Source organism: Eucyclogobius newberryi, unplaced genomic scaffold, assembly GCF_026437365.1.
Source record: "Eucyclogobius newberryi isolate DKJ021-1_F unplaced genomic scaffold, fEucNew1.0.hap1 SCAF_16, whole genome shotgun sequence".
NCBI lineage: Eukaryota > Metazoa > Chordata > Actinopteri > Gobiiformes > Gobiidae > Eucyclogobius > Eucyclogobius newberryi.
The window spans coordinates 16,624,719-16,649,844 of record NW_027315790.1 but is presented as its reverse complement, the minus strand read 5'-3'; the positions used below and the strand labels follow the sequence as shown (position 1 = coordinate 16,649,844).

The 25,126-nt window shown below is 42.2% G+C and overlaps 1 protein-coding gene across 2 annotated transcripts in view; it reads left to right on the top strand.

Annotated features, from left to right (window-relative positions):
* The first annotated feature begins 3,685 nt into the window (after nt 1-3,685).
* Nucleotides 3,686-25,126, top strand: part of nt5c1aa (5'-nucleotidase, cytosolic IAa) — a 35,887-nt gene continuing 14,446 nt past the window's right edge. The window contains exons 1-5 of one of the 2 annotated variants that reach the window (XM_072447737.1): nt 3,686-4,141; nt 6,376-6,420; nt 10,728-10,895; nt 10,972-11,101; nt 18,055-18,177. In XM_072447737.1, coding sequence (XP_072303838.1) covers nt 3,986-4,141; nt 6,376-6,420; nt 10,728-10,895; nt 10,972-11,101; nt 18,055-18,177 — 622 coding nt within the window. In that variant the 5' untranslated portion in view covers nt 3,686-3,985. The remainder of the gene's footprint in view (nt 4,142-6,375; nt 6,421-10,727; nt 10,896-10,971; nt 11,102-18,054; nt 18,178-25,126) is intronic. The other variant, XM_072447738.1, reaches the window with a different exon arrangement.

The following is a 25,126-nucleotide window of genomic DNA, read 5'->3' as shown; positions in this document are numbered from 1 at the left end:
GAGGGAGAGGCGTAACTTGGAGATGAGGGAGAGGCGTAACTTGGAGATGAGGGAGAGGCGTAACTTGGAGATGAGGGAGAGGCGTAACTTGGAGATGAGGGAGAGGCGTAACTTGGAGATGAGGGAGAGGTGTAACTTGGAGATGAGGGAGAGGCGTAACTTGGAGATGAGGGAGAGGTGTAACTTGGAGATGAGGGAGAGGCGTAACTTGGAGATGAGGGAGAGGCGTAACTTGGAGATGAGGGAGAGGCGTAACTTGGAGATGAGGGAGAGGCGTAACTTGGAGATGAGGGAGAGGTGTAACTTGGAGATGAGGGAGAGGTGTAACTTGGAGATGAGGGAGAGGCGTAACTTGGAGATGAGGGAGAGGCGTAACTTGGAGATGAGGGAGAGGTGTAACTTGGAGATGAGGGAGAGGCGTAACTTGGAGATGAGGGAGAGGCGTAACTTGGAGATGAGGGAGAGGCGTAACTTGGAGATGAGGGAGAGGCGTAACTTGGAGATGAGGGAGAGGTGTAACTTGGAGATGAGGGAGAGGCGTAACTTGGAGATGAGGGAGAGGCGTAACTTGGAGAGGGAGAAGCGTAACTTGGAGAGGGAGAAGCGTAACTTGGAGATGAGGGAGAGGTGTAACTTGGAGATGAGGGAGAGGTGTAACTTGGAGATGAGGGAGAGGTGTAACTTGGAGATGAGGGAGAGGTGTAACTTGGAGATGAGGGAGAGGCGTAACTTGGAGATGAGGGAGAGGCTTGGATCCACTGTTAACCCAGTGACTGTCCGTGCTGCTGTGAGGCTCTGGGGAGAACACGGAAGTGAAACGCCGGTGGGCGGGCACAAACGAGGGGCCAAAAAGGGACAGTAACAAACAGGGGGGCACTTTTATGAATGGCATGAATGGCCAATGAGAATCCGGGCTCTCACATGACAAGGACGGCCCACAATGCTGTCGCCACACACGGGACTCATGCAGTGCTTGTCGTCACTGGGTGCTCAGAGACAAGGCATCGGGACAAAAGACAAACGGCTTCAAAAGGCTTCATGTTTTATAACAATCAGTCACATATTGACAGAGAAACGAGCTTAACAAGGAACTGAATTTAGATGCGCAATGGGCGGAGCGCGGACATTCGAGAGAGAGGAGGAGAGGGGGGGACTTAGCGAGCGCACGTGCATGGAACTATCGCTGGTCTCATCGCTCCAAAAAGACTTTCAGCCTTTACAGTTTTGAGAATACAATATGTGTAAGTTTGACAACCAATGGTTTAGCCAATCAGAGCCTGGATGACAGACAGCCCCGCCCCCGCCGAACAAAGTTCTGCACAGCTGATGTGTCAGGAACCAGCTGTAAGAACTGACCAACAAAGACTATGAGAACAAAATTACATCATGACTTTTGTTCTTACAGCCCGAGGTGCATGAACAAACTTCTCGCTTCTTATGAAGTATGAATTGGCCTTAATCCAGGTCATTGCAGCAGTCTGGAGGTGTGAGCCTCAGGATCACCCGTGGCTCTGCTGCTGCCTGCCTCCTTTATGGATCACAAGTTGAGTTTAGAAGCAGAGATGTGTGCACGTTTTTAGTCTGGGTTTAGTACGGGCGACCCAGGGCTGAAGGCGTTGTGGAAAAACAAATAAAGGTAATTTAAATAAAGAAATAACGCTCCGAGGCTGCGTTTCACTATTTTATTTAATTTTGTATTGATCAATGAATTTTTACAGAAATGAAAAACAGAAAAACAAACAATGTTATTGCTCACTTCTTTCTTTGCCTGAATATGAGACATGAAGACGCAAACATCTCTCACTCAGAGGGTGCTTTTGGAAAGCCGCAGTTATCAGTCATTGACTCAAACAATATCACCATATGTACCAGCACCGTCCCACTCCAGCCTCCTTATGCCAGGTTTAAAGCTGGCATGGTAGCAAAATAGCGCCCTTTAACCCCCAGGGGTAAAACACAGCCTTTAATGTTAAATGACGTATATTAGTGATCAATTAATACTTTTAAGTAATTGATTCAAAAATAAAACAGAAAATATGTTCCCATTGTCATGCAAAAACCTTCGGCAACAAAAAAATGAAAAACAGCCCATTTATAGTAAACAAAAACACGCCACATAATTCCAGGACAGACCGCTCCCTGTTTGTTATTGCTCTTCTTCGACTTTCAAATTACTTAAAAAACATTGCTCAAGCATTTTTTAAAATCTCAAATTACTTTCAGACACGGACAATTTCATGAAATGTTGACAGAAACACACAAGTATCACAAAAGTAGTAGAACATGTGTAGAATGTTGTTTACCGAAAGTTAGCCATACGCGTTTTAGCAAGCACAAGTTTGGCAAAAAGGTGGGGATGTGGCAAAAGTGTGGGGGTGTACGGGTCAGGACCAAGCCCCCAGGGCCAAAGATGGCGGTCCAGTCAAGTCAATGGCAGCTGCTCATTGGCGCATGTCACCAGTTAGCCTTTAGCTCTGTGGCCCAGAAGTTACATAGTCATACCATGTGACTATGTAACCATGCTGACCAATCAGAGCAAGAGGAACTAGAGCTGCACAGAGGCCAGAGCACGATAAAGTGAAATATTAAAAAAATGATTTAAAGAAAACTGAAAGAATTTGAACCGGAAAAAGTGAATGACCTGACAAAAGGCGTTATTTCAGTAACTCCATGGTGCGCATGGGGCGAAGAGTCAGCCAGATGTCACTGCGTCATCATGAAATCAAGCCGGTTCACCCAGGGATCTATTAAAATATGGGGTTCACCTTAACGTCCAGGTCTGGCCTAATGCTGTGGTAAGATAAGATAAGATAAGATAAGATATTCCTTTATTGTACCACATGGGGAAATTTCATTGATGCAACGCCGTGTGTGTGTCGCTTCTTTACGTTTACAACATTTACAATACACCAGAACATTTGATTATTAATGCAATTTTGTTTTCATACATCAATTGAATAATTGTATTTTATACATAGTGCTAAACTGTACTTTTTGTGTATGCATTTACCTAAATCTATGTATTGTCATGGCTCTATCAGTATTTTAGTGTTATTATTCAGTGTTTTATGGAGTATCGCAAATAAAATATAAAACCATAAACAAATGTCCAATTTGTAAACTTTTTCACTGACAATTACAGATTTTTTTATCTGCCAAATATCCATAGGTTTCAGAGTGACAAGAAAAATGGACCATTATCATGGCAATTGACCATTTAAAAGTAAATATCTTTTGAATCGAAATTAAGTTGGCACCCATGAATAGAAAATGATTGTATTGGTACTGATTTTTGGCATACATACAGTTAATAAACTATATACAAATAAACACAATCAATGCAGAAATGTCTGTTTTTGTTCACAATAGCAAAGCTGACCTTGAAAAATATTTAAATCATTACTCGCACCATGCAGATTTGTTTTTCTGGTCAAAGTAACCCGATCAAACTTGCTTGTGCATGGATTAAATGTCTCTCTGTGATGGCTATTTTTGCAGTGTGCTCAGCATGTGCCCTAATGTCCCATGAGCCTCTAGTCCACACAGGGCTGTCACAGGGCAAAGCGCAGGGGTGTGTCTAGCTGGATAAGGAAGTAGGCCTCTGATTGGCCTGGGGGTGGGATCAGAGGAGGGGCATGCTAGCTGCTGGATGTGGGCCAGAGTGTTTTTCTCTGGGACATGAGTGAAAGTAGGAGGCGGGTGGGGATGGGGGGCTTGCACTGAGGCAAAAGAGGTAGCGGCAGATGGACACAGCTCTGAAAGGATGGAATATACTTACTCTGAACTGTAGCTAAACCTAGACAGAAAACAGGACAACGCTAAGAATCGAAGCAAGAGTCTTCACTCTCCATTGCACGCCATGTAAGTTAGGTAGGTAGTAGCCTGGAAGTTCAAGTTGTATGTGTTGAGACATGGACATTTGCTTTACCAGAGAGTAGGTGTTGCATTAAAGGATCACAGGAAAGGACAGTTGCAGTGGCTCTCTATGGTGAAGATGAGTTTGGACCCGGTACAGGTGGTGGGTGCACAGGTCAAGGAGCTCAAAGTGGCGCCGTCGTCTAATGGGGACAGCAGGGGATCATGGGAAGAGAAGCAAAAGTTCAACAGCCAGGAGTGTCTCAACAGCAGCAAGCCTAAGTCTGTAAGTATATCCTGATGACTTATACACAGGGGAGGATGGATACCTGGTCAAATGTGTGCATGTTTCCTATAGCCAAAAAGATTTCAATGGGCCATCATAGTCTTTGCTCCAATATGGTCTAAAGTTGGAAAATGTTCAGTGAAACAGGTGGCACTAGGTTCTCATATCGTCAAACATTTTTAATACTGTGTCCAAAAGTCTGGATCAAGAGGAGACAAAAAGAAAGTTTTAAGGAAAGCAGAAGGATCTGGAACCAGACCATCGAGCGCCAGTTCAATCACTGCTGCGTATTTGTAAAACGTGTCTCTCAAAATGTGGAAGACCTGGTATATCCAAGATTCATTCAGATCTAAACCTATATCTTCTTATTTTATCTCAGATTTTACAGAGTTTAGACTTCTTGTAGTTTGTAGCTCTTAAAAAAATATATATTCGGTCATGTTTGTTTTGACACAAACTGACCATGTCTCTGATTGGTTAATCTGCTTGTCAATCAAACCTATTGGGAACAAACAAACAAAAAAACAAACAAACATATCAATTCAACAGTCAGCTGCAAATAAAACAATAATAAATACTTATGGGAATTTTCAGTCACTTCTTCAAATTAATTGTAGAAGAATTGCACCTGCACAGCATCATCAAAAAGGCTTATTATCTGTTTCATACAGAGATTAGTGAGTCCACTGTTCTGTTTCAAGAGAGAAAGTGACCCCTACTTCCCTGTCATATGAAAAACAGTAATAGCCTTATACTAATGCAAGTGACGTAAACAGTAAAGCTTAAGATATTTGATCGTTCAGATTTATGTAATAACATGACACAAATAGTCTATTGCACTTAGGGCCATGTACTGTATCCAGGATATACAATTATTTATTATCATGGTGAAATACAATCAATTGTATGGTGGAACAAATGTGCATGATTCTGATTCATCTTCTGAAACCCTTTGACGTGCTGGCCCATGTCCAGATTGTACCCCGTCCAGGGCCCAAATCACTGGGACATGCTCCAGTCACCCATGACCCCTGAACGGGAACAAGCAGTAGAAAATGAATGAATGATTCAGGGTCCACATTTGGTACATTGTGTGTGCCGCGCCCACACAATACTTCTCTTAAATTAGCAGCATTACCCTTCAAAACTCCAACTCCCTCTATATTCAATCTTTACATTAATGGATGTGGTTTTAGACGTTCACCAGAGAATAGCTCAGTGTTTAGGGCCCGTGTATGAAGCCACAGGCGTGTGTTACCATATCCACCTAGACCTTCATCATCTCTGGCCTTTTACTGCTCTATAAATAACAGCCACAACTTGTCAGTGTCCTAGCTGAGTGCAGTCTGACCGCACGAGTACCTCTGCTCACTGTGCTGTTACTACCTCAGATCTCATGTCCACGTCCCTCTGCCTCCTGACAGTGGCATAGACTTGATCTGCTTAAACAGAATGATTATATCAACAAACGAGAGCATTACATAGTTGTGTCGATCACTGGTGCAAATCTCTGCATTGTGTTAGAGAAAGTGGTAAGGCACTGAGGGGCCTGACAGATAACACCAGTAGTATCACAACACAGCCAGAACCGGACTCCTGTACTGGGATCACTTCCAAACGGTGTTATTCACGGAGTAAACCGACTCTAACAGATAAGCTGCACCACGGAAAGCTAAACCAGAGCAATTTGCTCCCTTCCTAAAAATGTCTTGAAGGTGCACTATTCACTTTTCTGGTGGTGACTCCATGGAGACAAAAGTTACCTAGTACGCCTTTAAAGGACACTAATTCAAAATTGATTTTTTGAACTTTTAGCTTATAACATTGTTTCCCCATCAAAAACATACATGGAGTTGTATTTAGCTTCATTCACACCTGTTTCCTAAATCCTGTTTACGAGGTTGTCTTGCTCAGAGCTATTAGCATGCTAACAACCTTGCTTAAAGTAAGCTTTTGTGTTTTGCCCATGGTTTATTTCCTCTACTGCCAGTAGATGGCATGCTAGCACCAAATCCAAATAAGGGAAAGCAGACAGATGGAAAGTAATGTGCGCTTTCAATGCATACATTATTTTAAGATCTTAAACAATAGATGCCAAAGTAAAAGAACCCTAGTGCATGTTTAAAGGCAAATACAAGACAAATAATGCATACAAATGTGGTTTTGTGTAATTGTAGTTAAGTTGTGGGTTTGTAAAGGGGAGATGTGTAAAATCAAAATATTGTTGTGCCAAGGTGACAGGTCGGCAGACTCGGAAGGTGGAAGGAGGAATGTTTTTCGTAAGTACGTTGTGTCGTCAGGTCACCATGTCCATGCCCCATCACTCCCCCTGGTGGCTGCACTTTTACCTGCATGATCACAGACATGGCCTGCACTAACAACCCGCATCCTTACATTGTAATGTGCTACTACTGATCATTGCATCAATCTCCTGATTTAGATCACAATAATAGGGACGTTTTTGTGATGGATCAGACTGTTCAACCAATTTAGTCAGTTGACTTGCATCTAAATAGTCACTTCACTGGTCATTGGTCACAGCTTAGTGCTAGCATAGCATTTACATTATTTAATTAGCCCTGAATCTATGGTGATCAACCATCTGACTGTTTTTAACATATTTTGAATCCTGGAAAATAAAATATTACTGAATAATAATCAACATGGTTCCATATATCTAGTTATAGTAAGGGAAGTTATAATTGCACCCTTATACATACATTTTATAAACAAATTGAATGAGGCAACAAACTTGTAGCACACTGTCTTACAATACTTTTAGTTCAGTGTTCACTGACTTGCCTTGACATGAGTTTGTATGGCTATGTGAGTAAAATGCACACAATAGTTTTTGTTTTACCATCAGCTACCATCTGATGTTTACTATGTGAAAAGCACCATGCTCTGGAGTGTGGCTTTTAGCACATCTTAGGCCAGGACTATAAAACTGTATGTCACACGGATATTTTTTTCTGTTCGGTCACAGGATGGTTATGAAGGCTCACTATGACATTAGACCTAGTCTTTCTTCTGCTTCTTTTTGCAGTTGTTTAAAGGTCAGATTTGTGACATGTGCTGTAAACACAGCCAACACTTAGAGGTGGACATATTATAGAAATATTTATATTGTTTTTTTTTAAGATAAAGTAAAGTAAAGTATACTTTATTATGATATGCAGATAAGCTAAGAATCATTTCAATATCAAATATTGTTAATAATAAATAAAAAATGCTGTAAAACAAAATATTGAAATAAGTGATATTTCCATTTTGTGGATGACTTTACAGTAATTTCACACTTGTCTAATACTTAAAGGAATAATAGAGGATTTTTCGCTGAGTTGAGAACTCAAGCGACTGTTAGTCCCTTTTTTAATAATGCGCATGTGGCACCTACTACACTCACCCCCCACCCTCCTGTTCTTTCCAAGAGGCCGCCTACCATCAAACCTCATGTGGAAGCACGCAACAACCTCGCTGCTACACGTGCGTTTGTTTATTAGCACGACGGATCACATCGCATCTCTCGTCTCCGCAGATTTCCGTCTCTTCTGAGCTCGAATGCATGTCTTTCTGTTGTCAACTTTGTACTGTACACTGGAGGAATTTGCTTAACACACCGGAATATCAACCATGCATGCGCAGCCAGGGAAACGTGTTGATATCCTGGGAACAGGCCAGAAAGAGGCTGCAGGTGTGCAGTGGGACGCAGGGAATGACTGACATGTGGGAGAACTACTCGGCTGTCCACGCCACGAGGAAATGAGATTAAGATTCCGCTCCAAAAATCCTCTATTATTCCTTTGAACCTCAACTAATACATTCAAAGATATGTGTTAACATTTCTCTTGGACTGACATGATATATTGAATATTGTAAATGGGAAACTCTCCAACAGAATACAGCCTACCTGAGATGGCTCATTACTTTCTAATCTTGGCTTTAAAAATATGTTTTAATCATGTTCCTATTATCCCAGAAATGTGATGTGATTCAGGTTTAGGTATTATGTGCTACTTCCACAACACAATGTGAATTTACATTTCCAGGCAGCATTTAAACAATGAGGCCTCTTTTATTGGAGAATGTTAGCCTGATGATACTGCATTTTATCCTCTTATGCTTAGGCGGATTTTTGTGCAACTGTCTCTAAAGACACCTCTCCAAATTAAAATCATACTTGTTTTTTAGTAAAATGGATTATATACAAAAATTCTGTCTCTGTGTAAAGGTAACATTCTCTATTTTTACCCTCAACAGTCAGAACTACTCTAAGTCTGACTGAACAAAAGTTATAACTCTTGGAACATCCAAGAAAAAAGTTTTTCTTTTTCCTCGCCTAAGTTTTTTGTTAAAATGAGGGTGTTTATAGCTGCTGTTTGTATGTGAGGCCTGACATACACTATATATCATTACAAAAACTAGTAATTAGGCTGTTGTTAACCACTTGAAAGTCGTGTGTCTGTGCCAGTGTTAACATTTTTGACATTTATTCATGGCATGAATAAGAAAGCACCAAGTGTGGCCCGTATTTCTTTTGCTGACAATGATACTATTTACTTAATAGACTTTGTAGTACGTATTCTTGCTACTTCACAAGCTAAATACAGTGCACCAGGAATGTATCGCTTTAACTTTTTCCACATTTTGTTATGTTACAGCCTTATTCCAAAATGGATTAAATGTATTTATTTTTTCTTAAAATTCTACAAACAATAACCCATAATGACAACTTGGATGCAAATAGTTTGATTTATTTGGAATGTACTAAAAAGTTATCACAGCGTTTACAAAGGACACTTAGATTTAAGCTCAGGTAGATAGTTTTCCACTGACCATCCTTGAGATGCTTCTATTGGAGTCCAACTCTTGTAAATTCAGTTGATTGGACATGATTTGGAAAAGCACAAACCTGTCTATATAAGGCCCCACAGTTAATGTCGATGTCAGAGCACAAACCAAACATGAAGTCCAAGAAACTGTCTGTAGACCTTAGAGACACAATTGTATCAAGTCACAGATCTGGGGTAGGTCACAAAAATATTGTACCCTGCAGCAATGAAGGTTCCTATGAGCACAGAGACCTCCATCATCTGAAAATGGAAAAAGTTTGGAGCCACCAAAACTCTTACTAGGGCTGGGCCCGGCCAAACTGAGCATTTGGGGAGATAAGGACCTTAGTCAGTGAGGTGACCTAGAATCCGATGGGGATCTGACAGATCTCTGTAAAGAGAAGAGAACCTTCCAGAAGAACCATTTCTGCAGGCCTGTACGGTAGAGTGGCCAGGCGGAAGCAACTCCTCAGTTAAAGACACACAACAGCTGGAGTTTGTAAAAAGGAACCTGAAATGAAAGACTCTCAGACAATGAGAAACAAAAGTCTCGGTTTGATGAAACAAAAAATGAACAATTTGGCTTGAATAGCGTCATGTCTGGAGGAAACCAGGCCCCGCTCTTCACCTGGACAGTACCATCTACAGTGAAGCATGAAAGTGGCAGCATCAGGCTGTGGGGATGTTTTTCAGGAACTGGGAGACTAGTCAGGATCAATGGCGAGATGAATGCAGCAGCGTACAGAGACATCCTCCAGAGCATTCTGGACCTCAGACCGAGGTGAAGGTTCATCTTCTAACAAGACAACAATCCAAGCACACAGCCAGGATAACAAAGGAGTGGCTGAAGGGAAACTCTGTGGATGTTCTTGAGTGGCCCAGCCAGAGCTCAGACTTGAAACTAATTGAACATCTCTGGAGAGATCTGAAAAGGGCTGTGAACAGACACTCACCAACCAACCTGGTTCTGCAAAGAAGAATGGGAGAAACTGCCCTTAAATAAGTAATCAGTGCCAAAGGTGCTTCAGCCAAATACGTACCTGTATTTACATGTGCTTTTTTAAAAAAAAACATATTTTGATAAATTATAACAGAATTCAAACAACCTCCTTTCACATTTACTTTTTTGGCTGTTGTTTGTAGAGTTGAATAATGAATTTAATCAATATTAGCAGAAGGCTGTGACATAACAAAACATGGAAACTGGACATGCTCCCTGTGGCCCTCTGAAACTTCACCAGGGTTCAACTGTGGGCAACAGTGAGTGCCCTGGTGCCCCGCTTGGAATGCTCCTCCCCCAGAAACCTCACACCAGTGTAAATACTCTAAAGGACACAACATGAGACCACAGGCAGCGTGCGGCAGGACATGGAGACGAGGGCTTCTCCAGTCATCATTATGTCAGCACGGCATTTTTGAAAGTCACTACTTATTAGATCTACTGAAAATATTAGGACACTGTTTATTAAATGTATTAACCTACTGGACGTTTTATCTCAATAATAGCAAACCTCTAATTCCAACAAGAAAAGTATCGTGTTGTGTCTGAAAAGAGAATGCCAAATTTTAAAACAACATTGACTCATCATATCTTGCTTTCTTTCAAGACAACTCTTTTCAACACTTTGTCATGACTTATTGGAAAGACAAAACAGTTGCACAGGAAGGCATTGTTCATCTCTTAAGGAATGTGTTATGTATTCCCTATTTTTAGTCATGTTGATAACGTAAACGTGCGATGTGTCTCCCTGCAGCCCAGACCGGAGCACGCCGTCACCGTCGCCGTTTCCACCCGAGTCTTGTTCCGCACTGAAAAGGAACAGAAGGTTTTTGAGCAGCAAGGAGTCGAGGAGTATCTGAGATATCAAATCGAACACGAGAATGAGCCCTTTGCACCGGGGCCGGCCCTTCCCTTTATTAAGGTTAGCATCGAAGACATGTGTGGCGTTGTGTTGGAGTGTGCTTTGCAGGCTTGTGAATGTTTTTGTGCCCGACCAGGCTCTGGAGACAGTGAATGCCCGCCTCAGAGACCTCTACCCACAAAGTGAAGAACTGTTCGACATTGTTCTGGTGACGTACAACCATGCCCACGTGGGAGTGCGGCTTATCAACACCATCAACCACCACAGTGAGTCCCGGAAAAGTTTGTGTTGATATGTTCTACCCTATGTAGTGTCTAACATCTTACTGGCAGGATGTTTGGCACTTTTGTCCGCCATCTGATAAAAGGTCCTGGGAATGTGAAACCTAAAGGGAAAGCTCTAACACACTTATTCTTAGTCCACCCAACTCTTCTGTAATGAATCAGGATCACTTTGGACGCCAAACCCACAAATTATTAAAACAATACAACATTTAAAACATATTTTTGAATTCCACTTGTATATTACATTTTTTTTTTCACTTTTTCATTTTTAAATCCCTAAATATTTTGAGTGATATTGGCTTCAGCTGTGAAATGGGAATGGCACAACAACACAACAAATGCTCAATTTCATTTCTCTTATTTGTATTTACAAAAGAAAAACTATAATGATCTAGACATGATTTGAAATGTGATATTCCTCTTTGCACAGCGTGTTACTATGTACAATTTGAGTAAATTGGCGGTCAATAGTGGTGAGTTTGTCAGTTTCACAAAGAGCCCAACCATTTGTTTTATACTCCAAAGTATTCAAAAACAGCTTCAATTTGAATTGGATGACATTTTACTCAGACGTTTTGTGGAAAATCAGCCTGGATTGATATAGGGATTTTGGCGTCGATTTTTAATCCCTGGAACTTATCAGAGAAACTGAAGGCTCATTCTTGGACGATTGAGGTACTGCACCAACATGATTTTAGGAGTTAAGATTTGGGTTAAGGCTTGGGTTTAGCTTTTAGCTTAAGGGGATATTCTGTGCAAAATAAAATCTTTTTTGAGCTTATAACCATGTTTTAATGGTTCTCCCTCATCTTTAGGTTACTCAGAGTTGCATTTTGATGGATTCATCTGGTTAATCCTGTATTGTCCTGCATTGGAAGCTCTAACACTGTGCATAATGTATTCATCCCATACTGCAGGCAAGAGGGAGTCAATCAATTCCAACAGGAAGTCAATTGCAACAGGAAGTCCCATTTCAATTACTAAGCCGATTTACACAGCAAAAAATGAAATGGTGATCTACTTATTTTATACTTCAATGCTAAGAACCAGACAAAAACCTAATGTCTGCAAGTAGTAACTATGGGTAAGGTTGGAATCAGTCTCTAGAAAATGGATGTCAGTCAATGAAATGTCAACATGCGCCGCACTAACCAATTTAAATGTATTATTTGTAGTTCTGGAGAATACATATCCCAGGATTCTTCAGCTCAGATGCATTTATGGCACACAGATAAAAATGCTGAGTGCACAGTGCAGTTGCCTTGCCATATGAGCTTAAGTTGCCACTAAATGAACTGGTCCAGTTACATTGCTATCCACAGAGCCTGTCCTCCTGTATGCGTCTGTGAGAACATCAAAAAGGCATGTGCACTTGAAAGAGACAAACACCAGTGTATTAACAGCTGAGTGAGAGGACGCTGTGGAGGAAAATCTCAGCCTCTGTGATGTCACTCCACCACAGACCACTTCCTCTCAGATTCTCCGAACTTCTCCCTGGGTCTGCTCCTTCGGGATCTGCACATGGTTTGGGGGTCCCAAACAAAAACAGATCTGTGTGGGGCCGTCAGCTGCTCAGGGCCTCACAGATTATTCTGTCGCTATTGCATACGCCGTCGTTGTGTCCATGGGCACCAGTATTCAAGTATGTGACAGGATGCAGCTTATTTAGATAGTTAGATAGTTAGAAATGTATTTCGGTCACAGATATATATTTGGACATTGTTCCAGAAACAATAACACTTGACACGGAGAAAGACAGAATAGGTGTTGGCTAAAGCTAATTAGGCCCGTGTGAAACCATTTGTAATTTGTAGAAAAGTTCATCTGTACAACAGTTCCTTTAACTGATATGAAAAATTCATAATATTTTCTCTAGATTTTTGTATTAAAAAAAACCTCTTTCTCACCCTCCATCTGGACCGAGATTATGTTTTTCTGCTCAAGCCATTCCTGCCCCAAGTACGGGTACCACAGATACCTTCACGCTCCAGGCCTTCTTCAGCTCCTCTCTGAGGTCTTGGTATTTATCTAGATTCTCATGTTTCCGGATGTTTCCATCCCATGGCACTGCAATATCCACCACGGCTTTCCTCTGACCCTTGTCAACCACCACTATGTCCAGTTGGTTCGCCTGTTCTGTCTGTCTGTATCTGGAAGTCCCAGAGGACCTTGGCTCGGTCGTTCTCCACCACTTTTGGAGTTGTTTCCCACTTTGTCCTTGGGGTCTCCAGCCCGTACTCTGCACAGATGTTTCTGTACACTATGCCAGCCACCTGGTTATGGCGCTCCATGTATACTGTCCCTGCCAGCATCTTGCACCCTGCAGTTATGTGCGGGATTGTCTCAGGGCCCCCTTTGCACAGCCTACACCTTGGGTCTTGTCTGGTGTGGTAGATCTCATGAATGATTTTGAAAATCATTCATGGGTTTGCTTAATTGACCATTTGATAAAATCACAAACTAAAGTTAAACTAATGAACAACAGCTTCAGTTGGAGTACACATAATACACATACATAACTTGAGGGCAGACCCAAATGCGTTAAGGTCAGTGGGTCAAATCTAGTCTCCACCCTAATGATATGGGTGTGCCGCAAGCTTCTGTGTTAGGGCCATTGTTGTTGACATGGTTCTGTTCAACATCTCCACCTGGCTTCACCTCTAAATGTGAAGAAATGTTTTGCCATTTGTTTGCCTATCAGAGCACGTTCATCAGATAACTCCTTAAATGCATGCATTACAATACATGATGAATAATAGAAATAAAAATTCAAAGAGACAAAACATTTTTTTTTTCCGATTTGACCAACGCTGGACGAACTGGGACTTTGAATTTTTTTTGGCTGCTCCCTCTTCTTTATTTTCTATTATTATGTTTACTTATTTTGCTCCCTCTGGTCTTGTTTGTTTCGTGTTTTTGAAAATAATAAAAATGAACAAAAAGTGCATGATCCAGCGTGTTCTGCTCTCTGGTGTTTGTACTTTAGTAGTTCAAGGTTGAGATTTCCTTTATTAATTCTCCCGCGATAATAAACAAGGAGTCACAAGGAGTCACAAGGAGTCACAAGGAGGGTCCGCTCTGGTCTGCCTATTTCCCTCTCGCTATCTCCTTTCACTCACTCCGGCGTGGCAATTTGCGCTTTGAAACCTTTGGATTTCTGAACTGTTTGAAGCACTTTGAGTCTTTGCATAAAAGGTGCTCTACAAATAAACTTGATTTAACCACCAAGCCCTTATCATTTCTGCCTATTTTCCCTAAAACACAAAACACAAAAAAATTACCCCCAATTAAAAGTGAAGCTGTTTCTGAACAATTTGTTTGACAACAAACAAATTGTCAAATTAGGTTTTTGAGTACTTTAAATGTTGCATCATAGTATAGGCTCCTGTCATCCGTGACCCCTAACGGGAGCAAGTAGTAGAAAATAAATGGATACAATGAATAAATATTGCAATATTAAAGCTTATACAGTATATAAGGTAAATGTCCCAAGGCCACAAGAACATTTTTTATTCATTCACAAATGTAAATGCTTTTCTTTCACCAAAGGGAAATGCAGTCCAATGCTGAGTGACAACATGCTAGCTTGCAGTTTTGCTTAATTAACTTGCATGAAACTACTCAAGGGACGTACCAAATATACTGAGACATATGTCCTTGTATATTTTACATGTATGTTAATCATTCTTTGCTTAGCTGGGTAGCTTGGTTTACAATACAATATTCAGCAGTTTGCTGTGGCCCCATGCTACTTCCTGCTTCCTCATTAGCATCTCTCAGATCTCCAAAAGCAAATAAATCACATGGGTGTCACAGATTGAAAAATAATACTAATGCATACAAAAAACATAGAAACTACAAAGACGTCAACTGTGTAGAGGCTGTTCCCAAAGAGACTCCCACGCTCCATTGAGAAGAAGGTTTTTAGATGTTTAGCTGAAGTGGTGCAGTGGAACGCAGGGATCACACTCACCAGGCCCTCGCCGCAAAGTAAAATACACTCAAACTTGCCTTAATAGATGTGGTCCCCAGAGGCTCCAATGAACAGTTTGTCTTTCCATCTGTCATCGGCGGATGATTTATGTTCATTTGAACAGCTGAATGGATGACAACTGAGCCACTAATAATTTCAGTCTGAATGACTGGCAGTTGAATTTGCATCCAAAACAGATTAATTGTAAAAGTAATTTATGTGGTTTTATTTAAATCATGTTTTCCTACCAAGGCATTGGGAGTGAGGGCAAGCGACTTGTCAAAGGACACAACAGCAATATTCACCTGTAGGTCAGTGAATCTGTTCTGGAAGGTTTAGACTGTTTACTTTGGGAGCTGGATTCAAACCATCGACTTTTGGATCAGTGGACAAACACTACTGACTGAGCGCCCTGGAAGATGTGAAGATGTGAAGGGGAGTTCTATGTCCTGTTCTATGTATACTGTATTGTCTAAATGTCTGAGAAAGTGTCCCTATGGTGCTGTTTGCAATGTGGTGCAAGGCACACCAATCGATCCGTAAAGGCCATAGTAGCTAAATACAACAATAAAAGAATACTCAAAGAATAAACAAAGACAGAATAACAAAGAATAATACAAACAAATGGTTGAATTTGAGTGTCTTGAACAAACACATTGGTCTTTTAGCACTTTTGCTTTAATGTAGCAAATTTACACTCATTCTAATCTAGATGAATGTGCAATATCCCTATCAAATAATTACATTAATTAATCAATACTAATACAAATTGTGTGCAGAAAATCTCAGTCCATTACGTAACATGCATTTCAATGCAAATACTTCTTCCCTTCTTAAGTTGTCTTTGTAGTGCATGGCACGTACAGATTTTCTTGGACCAGCCAAGAAATCCACTTAGAGATCTCATCTTTCAAAGGTCAGAACAGCCAGCAGGAACATTCAATGAAATATGCTGATGGAAAAGCCAGAACTAAATGACTGAAATCACTTATTATCTCATGGATCTCCCAAATTATTCTTGCTGAAGTCTTCTTTTTTTTTTTTGCTTACATTTTTGATAACTCTATTTCCTCTGCTGGTTGATTGTGGGTTAAAAATACATTCCCTTAGGAGGAATTAAAAGTAATTAATCTGATTCTGATCCAATTCTGGTTTTGAAATTAGGACCACCGTTCACTTGGAGAATCATAGACTCCTAATATATTTGTCAACTTGGATAATCAGTTTTCCACCTGAAGTGGCACCGTATCGATTATCCTATAGATTCAGTTACAGGGATCAGGCCAGAGCAGTAAATTAGGTGGACCCTGAGCCAAAAGGAAAACAGACACTTTCACACCAGCCTCTTAACGTGCCCTTCTCCTCTCATGTGGATAGTAAGTAAAGTAAATGTTCTTTTAATTGGTCATCTTCAAACATTCACCACCATTTGAGGACATCAATTTGATACTTCTAGACATTAGTCACGTTCCTTTTGAGACTTGTAATTAGAATATTTCTAATTAAAGCATGAGCATTTAAACCATTTAGCCTGGAAATCCAAATAATCAAAAATCATACCAGATAAAGAAAGATGACAGAAAAAAATCTGTGTACTCTGTAGGTCACTCTGCGTACCCTGTAGGTCACTCTGCGTACCCTGTAGGTCACTCTGCGTACCCTGTAGGTCACTCTACATACCCTGTAGGTCACTCTGCGTACCCTTAAGAAACCCCTGTTCTAGACCATTGTGGTTAATCTAATTGTTTGATATACAATGAACTGAGCATGTCTGGGATGCTCAGCATGTTCCAGTTCCTGGCAGTATCCAGAAACCTCTGTAGTCATTTTGGTGGTCACACCAGATGACATCCCAAAACCCCCCCAGACCCCCCCAAATCCTCCCAATAAAGCAAAACATTTCCGGCATTTTATTGCAGTCTCATCAGAATCTTGATATGCCACACCTGTAAAATGGAATGTACCGTATTATTAATATTAATTGGATTTTGACAAATGTGTGAACAATATTTGTGAGGAATTGGTCTTTTTTTAGAGATTGACTGACGAGTAATACTGATCGTTTACAAAGAGCTCTGCTTGATAGTTAGGGGGCCGATATGTACGGCCAATTAAATTCTTACCCCCAGGATGTCATTTAAATATACTACAAACTCAACTATGGCCTTGTTTTACCTCAAACCTAAAAGAGAGCAGTGTAGTCCTGTGTTGTGCAGTTCCCTCTTCACACTAAAGTGCTAGTATAAAACTTCATGGCCATGGGATTATTAAGTGTGATGTCATATCTTCCCAACAATCCCATCAAACTAACAGATTTTCAACATCATGGGTTAATCTAAGGACTCAAATTTACAGTTCATGTCGATATGACAGGTTCACATGTTTTTTTCTAATTATGACTTTGTTTGGTGTGTCCCTGTGGTAAATAATCATCATAGTTTTCATCAGTCAAGTTGTAGTTTGTGAAGAAAAAAGAGACAATTTTGCACTCAACTTACACCTTTTTATGTCAATTGAATTTATACAATTATTTATTAGAATAAACGTGTTGTCAGGTGTAATTATTTGTGAAATCATAACTATTGTATGATTGAAATGAATGTTGGCCTTTGTTTATAATCTCGTTGCTAAGAAACAGTTGTGAAATTATCTATACCTGTGTCATATATGCTGGTCATGTCAAACCAGGAAGTAACATTATAAGCATCACCAAAATTGCCAAATTTGAGAAAAACAGGCAAAATGTTCAATAAAATCTTCAATATAATCATGTGTCACATGGACATACTCATCCAGGGTCGCAAGTGAGTTTATATAATCGTAAACCATTATTATATCATTGAAAAATAAATTGCAACTAGCAGCTTTACTTAGCTTTCGCTCTGTATAATTGTGGGCTTGTCTGGGATTACAAATGTGTTTTGAAAGAGTAATAGTATTTTCAAATGATTTGTCCTCCCAGATCTCTTCATTGAGCGGTTCTGCATGACCGGAGGGAGCAGTCCTATTGGTTACCTGAAGGCCTGGCACACAGACCTCTACCTGTCCGCTGATGCCCACAAGGTCAGGGAAGCGCTGGCTGAAGGTGAGTACACATGCCTCATATCTCACTGGAAATGTCTCAAATGTGTTCAGAATGAAAACAAAGGCATCAAGGTCAGGGTACAACAGCAGAAGGATTGTTATACTCTTTGTGTCTAAATGTTAAATGCGTATATGTAGTGTGTGCATGCGTTAGGCTGACAAAACACATATGTATTTCTGTGTTTTCATGTAAACTGTGCGAACTGTAGCGTGAGTTAGACACATACAATTTCCTGTATGTTTTCTTAATTTGAGTCTTACAATGTTCCATATTCTAGTGCGTGTAATGATATTTGTGTTTTGGAGTCAACAAGCTCAATCAGTGCTTTTAAAGATTAGATCATGACAGCCATTGTGCTAATGCTAACCAAAACCGAATTGTTCTATAGTAAAACATGTTATTACTATCTGACCACACCAGTCACTCACACGTGAAAGCAAATAATGAGAGCAAATCTGGTAGTGTGCTGCCACCTGCTGTTCAAAACTGAGAACAGTTTTCTTTCTTAAATTATATAAATTATATATAATAAGATAAGATAAGATAATATATTCCTTTATTGTCCCACATGGGGAAATTTCATTGGTGCAACGCAGGTAGATACAGAGGTAGATACAGAAGAACAGATAGTTGATAACCACCATGTTTAACTTGAAGGTACACATGTAACTTTCCTGGCCTGCCACCTGATTGTCTTCATGGATTTGTTACTGCATAGAATGTTCCACAGAATGTCATTGAATGAAGAAATATTATGTGTATATTATATTTACGTCATAAGGCGCTGGTACAGCTGGCAGCCCGGTGTAAACGCTATCTCTTCTTTCTCACACTTATTGTGCTTTATCTCCTATATTTTGTAAATATAGTTATAGGTATATTTTTTCTATTTTACTGTACGATAGGGACACGCGCTGGAATAGTTTTTTAATTCAACTGTTTTTGACTTTTTTTCGGCTGGATTTGAGCGTTTTTCGTTGCGTTCGTTGTGTTGTTGTGACGTGAGCTAGCCCCGAGCGAGCCCACCAGCCCCCCCCCCCCCCCCCCGCGCCCTCCGGCCGCGCTAAAGTACGGCGTGTCGTCGGTACACGTTTATATACACGTTTATATGAAAGAGGAACTTCACGAACGATCGGGACACGCACTGGAATCGCTTTAAATTAACTTGTTTTGACTTTATTCGGCTGGATTGAGTGTTTTCGTCGTGTCGTTGCGATGTGTTTTGGCTCCGGCCCCGCCCCCCGGCTCCGGCCCCGCCCCCCGGCTCCGGCCCCGCCCCCCGGCCGGCGCCGTACCGCGTTTCCACAAAGGAGGAACTCATGAAACTGCGGAGAACTGTCGTCTTACCCGGAGATCGTCACGTTATCCCGTCGCAATACTGACCTAACCTAATACTGATGTGCAATTCTGTCATATGTGCAATTGCTGTTGGAATTCATGTGCAATTACTGTGAAATTCATGTGCAATCTATGTGCTGTCGTGACACATATTCATGTGCAATTACTGTCGGGATCACATGCAATGGTATTTATTTATTTGTCTATGGGAGTTTTTATTTATTTATAGGAGATCTTCTACTGAAAGTGTTTTTCAGACTTCCTATAAGTGATCTGTTCTTCTGTATCTACCTCTGTATCTACCTGCGTTGCACCAATGAAATTTCCCCATGTGGGACAATAAAGGATTATCTTATCTTATCTTATCTTATATTATATGTGTGTTTACATATGTAGATATAGATATAGATATATGTGTATACATTTGTGTCCATTCCTAATAATACAGGGTATGGGAGTGGAAGACCATTATCTTGAGGTTTTTTTATTTACACATTTTAATTTAATTTGATATTATGTGTTATATTAAATTAATTATCTACAGTGTACAGTACATGGAGAAAAGCAGGTGATGCCACAAGGACAAGGTTACGGGTCAGATCAATGTGCACATTCCATTCAAGTTTGATACATTTGGCCAATATTGTTCTCTTTGAATAAGATTTATGAAAACATTCCTGGAGTAGAAATGAAAAGATTCTTTGCAAGCTGGTGCAGTGGAACTTTTCACAGCTCATAATTAGTTTTTATGGTAACTTTTGTTTTTGTTCAATACAGACTTTACCTTTAAACCTATTTTGTATATGATTTGCAAACAATTTCTACAGTAAAACTAAAATTTGCTTTCCAAGCTGGGGGATAAGATCATAGTGGAATTTCTCACACACATCTTTATAATTATATTTTATGGTCTGTCAAAGTGGTGTTATTTTTCCTTCATGTTTGTTACATTAGAACCATATTGTGCTTATGTTGATATGATTTATGAACAGTGCTTATGGTAAAAATGTATTACACTTTGCACGCTGGTGCAAAAGATCACTGAGAACATGACCCCAGTGGAACATCTCTATACAGACTGAATGTCTAGGAATATCAATCTTTGAGGGAAAATTCAAGTTAGACAAGAATTTGTAATGGTCAAAACTATAGTTAACAAAGTGTTCTTACATTTTTTTTAACATATACAATTTTCTAATTTTGACTTTATTTGGGTTATATATATATCGGTTATACATATAAATCATAGTTTTACAACAATTAAGTATGTATTTGTAGAGAAAAGAAAATTACAGAAAGTGACATGTGCATAAATTACACAAAATAAACTACTTTTCAGACATTCTAAACATTGATTCAACAAAATAAAGGTGCTCTCATATATTTTCATTTGTCAAATAAAACAAATGTGCCTGTTGGGGAGATGACCCCGGATGATGTGGACTGTAAGGTGCTGGTTCAGGTTTGGAGAAGTCACTGCTCAGGAGTGCCGGGCAGAGCACTACTCGAGGTCAGGCTGAATACTCGGATAGACGGAAATGATGAGGAGACACGACGACGCGTTCAATAGCTTTATTAATACTAATACTAAGTACATACAGACAGCTATCTGATTCGTTTTTCCTTCTAGCGGACTCGTACCGCCGCTCATATACCTTGCCACACGTGGTGTCGTCACCAGAGGGGACGTATCCCAGGGGTTTGGATGAAACAGGAGTGGAGATGCACTCCACTTCCACTAAGATGGTGCGGAGGACTTCTTCCGGTTGGGGTTGGGCTCCAACTGTGGTGTAGAGGGCCGTCTTGACCGACCGTATCTCCCGCTCCCAGACTCCCCCAAAATGAGAAGCTGCGGGTGGATTGAAGTGGAAGGCGATTTTCTGAGGAGCCAGGTGTTTCTGCAAGGCGGAGGTCATGGACGCGAAGGCGGTTCAGAGTTCTCTCTCTCCACTACGAATGTTGGTGCCTTGATCCGAATACAGCTCAGCCAGAGTTCCTCTCCTGGCGATGAACCGTCGGAACGCCATGGGGAAGGAGTCGGTATCCAGGGAGGTCAGGACATCCAGGTGGACTGCTCTGATCGTAAGGCACTTGAATATTATGCCCCACCTCTTCTCTACACAATCACCTTAAAACACCTTATCTTGACCTCAAATGGTCCGAAGCAGTCCATGCCCGTCGAGTAAAAGGCAGGCTTGTAAAGGCGGAGGCGGGCGACCGGCAGATCCGCCATCTTGGGAACGGTTGGTTGTGATCTCCAGCGGCGGCACTCAGTGCAGGTCCTCTGGAAACGTCGGACTGCTTTTCGGCCCCTCAGGATCCAATAAGTCCGTCAGAGTTCTGCGAAGATCCTCTCGGGCCCTGGATGGCACAGGCGACGGTCAAAGTCTCGGATGAGCAGAAGGGTGACAGGGTGGATTGGATCCCAGACCAACGGATGGAGATTGGAATAGGCCAGGTCTTCAGAACGACAAAGACGCCCACCTACTCGGATAACTTAATTCTCCAGGTCAAACTTGGGAGCGAGTGCTATAAGGCGACTACTGCAGCTGATCGCTCTGCCTGGATGTATTCATCAGTGGATGTGTTTCGGTCCTCGATGGCCCCCCCGTGCACCCGCGGGATAGTTGTTTCCAGCAACTGCAGCCAGGTGTCATACCCATTGAAGCTCGAAGTAGCTGGGTGTGCCCTGGTGGAGACTCCGCAAGGCCTCATTATTTAGTTCCAAAGGGTCTGGCAAAACATCTGAGGCACCGCTTGGCTGTGAGGCCCGCTGGTCTGGGTTGTGGAGCAAGAAACGGGGGCCTTGTCAACTCCAGAAGTGTCATCAGCAGGGTTTCGAGCTGAGTCCACATAGCGCCGAGTGGGGGCTTTCCCCTGCCTGGCTTGCGCTTCACGATGGCTCGGGAGGGGGTAGAGGAGGTTGGAGCTGGAACCCAGACTGCGGGCGGGCTCTGGGAGGTGGCACAGGAAGCCGGCTTGGCCTGGGCGGAGGATCAGGAAACGCAGGCCTGGATGCATGCTGGGAATATATCCGACTCTCCTCAATCTCAAATGCTCTCTGCAGGTTCCGCAACTGATTGATCATTGTAGCGATGCCTGACCCTGGGCTCGGGCCAGGGTCAGGCAGGGTCTGGAGTGCATCTTGAACTCCAAACCCCTGGGATATGTCCCCTCTGGTAACGACACCAGGACATATTCGCCTCTCCTCAGCCTCCGTTGCCCTCTGCAGATCCTCCAGCTTCCTGATAACGGTATCAGCGCCTGGGCTGGGGCGGGAGTCCAGTTTCTGTCTTCGGGCGTCCCAGTCGGGAGTGTCTACAGAGCCGCGGCGCGTGGCCGAAACTGCTAGGCTATTTGACCGCGTCGGGTTAGACCGCGCCGGGTCAAGGTCAAGGTTAGGGTTAGGGTTAGGGTTAGGGTTAGGGTTAGGGTTAGGGTTAGGGTTAGGGTTAGGGTTAGGGTTAGGGTTAAGGTTAAGGTTAAGGTTAACGTTAGGGTTAGGGTTAGGGTTAGGGTTAGGGTTAGGGTTAGAGTTAGAGTTAGAGTTAGAGTTAGAGTTAGAGTTAGAGTTAGAGTTAGAGTTAGAGTTAGAGTTAGAGTTAGCCATGAGGCTATATGGCTGTGCCGCGGCTCCTGAAACTGCTGGGCTATTTGACCGCGCCACGGCTCTGTGGCCACGACCGTCCCAGTCAGCCAGTCTTGCATTCAGGCGTTCCTGGGACTGCTGCAACCAACACATTTCCCGCTGTAGTTCTTCTTGCACTGCCTCCAACGTTGCAGCGTAATCCTCATTACGGGGTTGGAAGCTCCGAGTATCATCCATCTTGTAGGGCAGAGACTTTTTACATCCGGCTCGAAGGACCATTAATGTTGGGGAGATGACCCCGGATGATGTGGACTGTAAGGTGCTGATTCAGGTTTGGAGAAGTCACTGCTTAGGAGTGCCGGGCAGAGCACTACTCGAGGCCAGGCTGAATACTCGGAGAGACGGAAATGATGAGGAGACACGACAACGCGTTCAGTAGCTTCATTAATACTCACAAGTACATACAGACAGCTATCTGATTCGCTTTTCCTTCTAGCGGACTCGTACCGCCGCTCATATACCTTGCCACACGTGGTGTCACAAAACACATTTAATGTCATCAAGCCCATGCGATGTCACAAGACACACTATTGTTGTTGTTGTTGTTGTTGTTGTTGTTGTTGTTGTTGTTGTTTTATGGCGGTTGGCATCCAATTGTTGCATTACCGCCAGACTTTATTCCTCAGACTTTTCGTGGTCCTCAGACTCTGTCGTAGTCCGTAAAAGTACTCCTTCCATTGCTTTGGTGTTACAAAACCCAATAGGTCATGATATGTCTTTGTGACTAGAATAGTTGTTGTTCCAGAGACCAACCGGCTTTATTCCAGGGAGACTCTTCTTCATCTTCCTCTCCTTCTTTGACGTTCGGCGCTTCCATCGTACAGCTTTATTCTTTAGGCTTCATTCTATAGGCTTTAATATTTCCACTGATGTCGCTGCTTGGTAGCCGTGCGTCTACGAGACTGGGCGAGCACTTTTACGGACTACGACAGTCTGAGGACTACGAAAAGTCTGAGGAATAAAGTCTGGCGGTAATGCAACAATTGGATGCCAACCGCCATAAAACAACAACAACAACAACTGGGCGAGGACAGGAGACCACCCCCACCCCCATCTCGTCACTCTGATCACTCTGACTCCCCACAAGCAGACCCCCATCACTCCGATTCCCATTTAGCGCCTTTAGCCTGTTTTCTATATCTGCCCAATCAAGCTCCTTTGTTCCAAGGAATCTCCCTGCAGCTTTAGCAATGATCCTGATCCTTTCAGTTCTGCTTTGAGTCTGAGCAGCACAGTTTACAACATCCACCATAAAGAGTACAACATCCTCTCTATCCACAACCAGGGTATTCTCATTAATTCTGGAACCTGCACACTTGGGACCTCCACACTTGAAACCTTCACACTTCTTGGGAGCCACGCTGGCCTTTCTCATTTCGCCCTGGCTGGGAGCAGCACTGGCTCCTCTCTCTGTATTTACTCTAAACTTGTTACTTGAAACTTTCTTGACTGCATCTGCATAGGATATACCTTGAGAGACCTTTATGTTATGCACCTCAGCAGCTCTTTTGCTAAACCTGCATCCCCCGTAGGCAGAGCTATGTTCTTCCCCACAGTTACAGCACTTCAGTTTTGCTCCCACGTCACACTTCCCATACTCGTGATCTCCTGCACATTTACCACATCTTTGCCTCCCTCTACAGACCGCTGCAATATGCCCAAAGCGCTGGCACTTAAAGCAACGCGGGGCGGTGGAACATATGGCCTAACGTCATGGCACATGAACCCAATGAACACCTTACTAGGCAGGCACCTCCCTTCAAGTGTTACCATTACCGACAAGCTGTCACATCTTACCCCAGACCGGGTCACCTTCAACCGCCTAGCGTCCACCACCGTAGCTCCAGTCAAATTCTCCTTAACTTCATCCACAGACGTCGCCGTAGGGACACCTACGATAACTCCTCTGACCGTGTTTCTTTCAGCATCAGACACAAGAATGTCCTTTCCACCCAGACGTTT